Source organism: Apaloderma vittatum, unplaced genomic scaffold, assembly GCF_000703405.1.
Source record: "Apaloderma vittatum isolate BGI_N311 unplaced genomic scaffold, ASM70340v1 scaffold795, whole genome shotgun sequence".
Classification (NCBI taxonomy): domain Eukaryota; kingdom Metazoa; phylum Chordata; class Aves; order Trogoniformes; family Trogonidae; genus Apaloderma; species Apaloderma vittatum.
This window is the reverse complement of record NW_009717634.1, coordinates 34,604-39,789: the sequence shown is the minus strand read 5'-3', so window position 1 is coordinate 39,789 and position 5,186 is coordinate 34,604. Positions and strand designations below refer to the sequence as shown.

The window sequence follows — 5,186 nt, the reverse complement described above, 5'->3', positions numbered from 1 at the left end:
GGCCGGGGGAACACTGTGCCAAAGAGCTGCTGTGAGGGGGTAAAACCATCCCTGTGTCATGTAGGACCCTCCTGGGGCAGATTATACAGCTTGGGGAAGCAGCATTTCTGGGAAGGCTGACGTTAGAGGCACTTCTAAAGATGTTCTACTCCAAATTTTGCTCAAGTGAGGTCACCTGGAGCAGATTGTCCAGGGCTGTATCCAGCTGGGGTTTGAATATCTCCATGAGTAGAGACTGCAGTGCCTCTTGGGGGAACCTCTTCAGTCTCTGACTATAGTAAAAAAGAATTTTCCCCCACCATCTCAGCGGTTCGGCTGACGGGATCCTTCTTTTCTCTCCCCAGGGTTCAGTGACACCTTCAACATTGACACCAAGAGGCCCAAAATCATCGCTGGCTCTAAGGAAGCGTATTTTGGCTACACGGTGCAGCAGCATGACATAGGAGGCAAGAAATGGTAAGTGAGCTCTGCGCCGGGCTCCGAAGAGGAGGGCACCTAAACCAACCTACCCCAAACCTCTGAGTGCCTCCTGCTCCACCCAGCCACAGGTTTGGCGTGGGCAATGCTGCAGCTCCAAGGGAAACTGAGGTTTGCTCTTGGGTGATGCTGAGCCTGAGCAAAGTGGACAAGAGACACCCTCAAAGAGTTTTACGTGAGGCGATGCCAATATATTTTGTATTTGCTGGGTGTATGTGGTGCTCCTACCCGGCTGCTTCTCAGCAGCAGGTGCTGCGCATGAGGTTTGCTCCAGGCAGGTTCATGGTTCCTCAGGGCCCCTTGGCCTCCCATGCTTGCTGGAAATCCATCTGGTTTTTGGGTTGAGGCCATCTCGTTTTATATAGTTTCCATCAAAGAGCTGTGGTCTGCAGAAGTGCTCAGACCTGCCTGCGGCTGTCAGGAACGCAAAAGGACACTCGGTGGGGCTTTGCTCAGGTTTTGGGTTTCGTGGCAGGTTTTTCTCCTCACTAGGGCTGATCCCTGCTGGGGAATCCCGCGCAGATGTTGGCAGAGACCCTTGGTGCTCTCCAGGATCACATCTGGATGTTGCAGTGATGAGGGCAACTCGAAAGCCCCTGAAATTCCCTGCAACTCAATTACTGCGGAGCTAAAGGATCTGCCCCACGGGTGGGTGACAGCCAGGCTTAAGGCAGCAAGAAAACACACAATTAATGTAGCTGGATAGCCCTGAAATTCAGGAGTCAGACCTGTGCTGCCTTTGCATGACTTTTGCTGGTGCTGGTGGAGGTGCAGGGCTGGACCCTGTCCTATCTGCTCAAACCAGGCTGGTATTTCACTGCAAAGATGATGGGATAAGCATCAGTTTTCTGTTGGCAGTGTGTGCTCTGGGGTGGGCTGGAAAGGGAGGTGATTTGCCTGGGTTGCAGCCTGTGAAATTGCCCCTGCCTCAACAGAGGCAGGTCCTGAACAGATATTTTAGCACTCAGTGACCCCTCCAAGGTTCAGAGGCTCAGATCTGTGTGGGAGTGATGAGATTTTCTGCTGCTGCAGCTCACAAGCAAGCGTGGGGCTGCTCATGACTGGGCTGAGTCTCACCAGAAACATGACCCTGCCAGGTACTGGAGCATCCTTGCACACATCCCTGTGGTCCATGAGCAGGTTTATATGCAGCTAGTCAGAGAGTCCTCTCCTAGAGCTGATCCTGCCTGGGGCTGTGCCAGAGGCTGGGTGGTCTCTTGGGATCCTTTCCATTCTTGCTGTCCATGAACCTGTGCTGTGGGACTGTTTCCCAACCAGTCAGCTTACCCTTAACAAGCCCAAAGCCAGAAAAGTCTAGCATAGGACACCTTTTCTTCATTTGAGAATGTGGCTATTTACCCAAAGAAATGCTTTTTTTGTGGGGAGGGGTAAAGAATTTTGAGCAGCCTGACAGCACAAGTGCTCTTGGCCAAAGCTGCTGGAGCACGGCATAAACACGGCTGTCAAATAGTTCCGGTAAATAAAGCAAATTCCTGCAACATCCCCTGCTCAGGACCTGGGTGGTGATGGCTGATGTTAACGGATGATGTTGCTCAGCTTGGTGTGATGTCTTCCACCCTCATTTCCCTCCACACGATGCTGGAACACATCTAGGCAGCGCAGTGCACTTGATTTCCAAAGGGATCTCAGCTCAGGCTGGTGTCTCCATCCCTCACCTGCTCCTGAGCAGCATCCAGGCATGTCACAGAATCATGGAATGTATTTGTCTGGAAGACACCTTTAAAGGTCATCTAGTCCGACCTGTGAGATGGTGGGATGGAGACCATGCTCTCCAGGGTGGCTCATGTGATGCTTCACACCACGAGAGCTCTTCCTTTGCCCTGTCCTCTGCTGTGAAACGTTTTCTCTCGGGAATGGATCCAAACCCCAGAACGTTTGGTGGTATTTGCACTGGCCCCAGCAAGGGACTCTGGCTCCACAGAGGTGTCTGCCAGGTCAGGGCTAAGCCCAGGAAAGGCTGTTCAGAGATCACGGTTCTCCAAAGCAGACAAAGAGCAGGAACCCAGTGTCTTTGCCATCACATTCCTCCCAGCTTCCGCTTCTGGAAAATAGCCCTTTTCTATATCTCATTTCATCCTCAACACGCCAAAAATATCTCCTTGGAGGACAGCAGCGTAAAGGCGTGCAGGACCCTTGCTGCAAGCTGCTCGTGTGCCACCGTGCTCCTCACCTGCCAAAATGACACCTGCCAGCGGGAAACCCTCCTGGGACGGCAGCCGAGCCTCGCTCCCGAGGAAGGACCGTCCTCACCCACCCCTGGGGAGGGAATTGAGGGCACGGATGTGACCAAGCCCATCCCATCCCTTGACCCATCTTGCAGAGGTCCTGGCCAAGGCCTTTAGGAGGGACCTGGTGCAGTTCCCTCTCGTTTTCTTGCCAGGTGGAGACGGCAGCAATAGCAAAGCTTCGGGTGCTCAGCACCTGAACGGGCTCTGCAGAGATTTCTGCCCAAAGCAAGCTCTCCAGAGGAGATGACGTGCAAGGGTGGGTGGAAAACACCCATTTTTGGGGGGTGTTTTCAGCCCCACTGTAGCTGTAGATGCTGTTTTAGGTGTGATTCTGGATGCACCCTGGCAGAAGGACTGCAATTCCAGCACCGTTTGAGTGTTCTCATACTTTTTTCTTCTTGGCTTCGAGCTGCCACCATCACTGACAGGGTGGTCAAGGGCTGGCTTCCCTGTAGACCAGCAAAGAGAGGATTTTTCCTCCTTTCCCAGCAGGACACCAGAGAAAAGACCAGCTCTGGCTCATTTTGGGCCTTCTCACATCTCTTCTGCCAACGTCAGGCAGGACACAGCTGTAGTTTTCTGTTGGTTCCTCTGCATAAAAAAAAAAAAAAAGGATGTTCTCTGCAGGGAATGAGTGTATGTACAGAAATACAGCAACTATTTGAATATGCAATTATGCAGTACAAAATGTCTGTTAAATATGTGTACACAGTCAAAAAATGAAGCCACCATGACTCACTCTGGTTAAAGGAGAAATGACTGAGCAAACAAAACATCTATAGTATAAACCACGGATGTATAGAGAGAGTAGGATAATAATTGTGCCGAGCTTCGGCCAAGCCCAGGAGCTGGCAGGAGAAAGAAGAAGAAGAAGAAGAAGAAGAAGAAGAAGAAGCTGGCAGAAGAAATGAAGATGCAAAGATGAGACCCCAGTTGCTACTAAGGCAGCAGCCAGATGAGCATCCTTGAATACCAGCCCTGAGGAGTTCAATAAAATAAACCGAAAGGCAGAAGAGCTCAGAGAAACTAAATGGTTATCTCAGAAGCGTGGGGGGTTTTTTTTGTATAGGAGTGATGGTTATAACAACGTGCAGGGACTTGGCTGCCAAATACCAAACGTGGAATCTGAGGACTTTGGCACCTCTCCTTCAGTCTGAGTCTTTTAATGCTGCTTTTGGCTGGTGTGGACGGTTTTAGGCGGGTTTCAAAGCTGCTCTCATATGTATATATATTTATATATACACATATATGTGTGTGTGTGTGTGTAAAGGCGTATTTGAGTGTATAGAATCTTATATATTCTCCAGGTATATTTTTAGTTGTGACTATTTCCCTTTTTCTAACCTTTCATGGAAGGAGACAGATCATTTGCCCGCGGGGGCTAGAGCTGCAACCCAGATAGTGGAAAATCCGGGAGGAAAGAATTCAGATTATTAAACTCCAGGGGAAAAAAACCTCTTGGATATATACTGCTTGAAAAGCTCATCAATACGTGAGGTAGCTTTTCTCTGCTTCCAGAGCAGCGAGTGGCTCTCAAACCTCCCTCTCAACACTTTCCCTCTGTTTTTTCATTAAGCTGGAGGTGCAACCTGAGTGCCTTCACCAAGTATGTGAATGGAAAAAATGACAACAGGCTACTGAAACTCATCCTAACGTGCAACGGAGCTTCTCACAGCAGTGGTGGGGTAGACACTGCCCTGTCCTTGAGCAGTGCCCAGTGTTTTGGGATCTAAGCATCTCTGCTCCCCGGGGCTGTGGACCTTGAGGGGAAATCTTGGAGGACATGGGAGCAACTCGTGCTGCTGTGCCTTGGGGAAAGTGGCCCGGCAGGAGTTCTGGGAGTTACCGTAAGGGCAGAGATGCTCGGGGTGTTCACCTGGAATGGTGACTTGGCTTAGGGCTGCTCCTCTGCCCCAAGTCACGCTTTGCTTCATGATATTTTGGGGGTGTCTAAGGGGTGAATCACATGAGTCGAGGTAGGTTTGTTGGTGTGGATGGATTTATTTGGGCAAAACGTGTATTCAGACACACAAAGAGTTTCCACAAATGCACATGTGGAAGCTCACATCCCCGTGTGCGTTCTTCTCAAGCTGCCATGTGGGTGCTCACGGCAAACTCACGCTGGAATTGCGTTGAGATCAGGGAGAAAATATTCACAGAGTTCCGAGATCAAGGGTGAAAAGGATAAAAATCTCCCTCCATCTTTCATGTCCTCTTTTCCAATTGTTTTTTTTTGATTGCTCCCTGTCGTCCCGTGAGCAGGAGCTGTGTCTCTCCCTAAGGAAGGACAGAAGGACCCGTTGAGTCCTCCCACACATGCATGGGAGGACATGCCAGCCACCACCCTCAGCTTCCCATTGCCACCAGACACCCCAGTACAGAAGCAGGAGAGGGAAAGGGGCCCAAGGGGTGGGTTGTGCCTCCGCGGGGGCCCACGGCAGCAGCCGGGATGCTCCACGC

The 5,186-nt window shown here is 50.8% G+C and overlaps 1 protein-coding gene across 1 annotated transcript in view; it reads left to right on the top strand.

Moving 5' to 3' along the window:
* Window positions 1-340: 340 nt before the first annotated feature.
* Window positions 341-5,186, top strand: part of ITGA11 (integrin, alpha 11) — a gene marked incomplete at its 5' end in the record, with an annotated part of 37,541 nt that continues 32,695 nt past the window's right edge. The window contains one exon of the mRNA XM_009869976.1: window positions 341-456. Coding sequence (XP_009868278.1) covers window positions 341-456 — 116 coding nt within the window. The remainder of the gene's footprint in view (window positions 457-5,186) is intronic.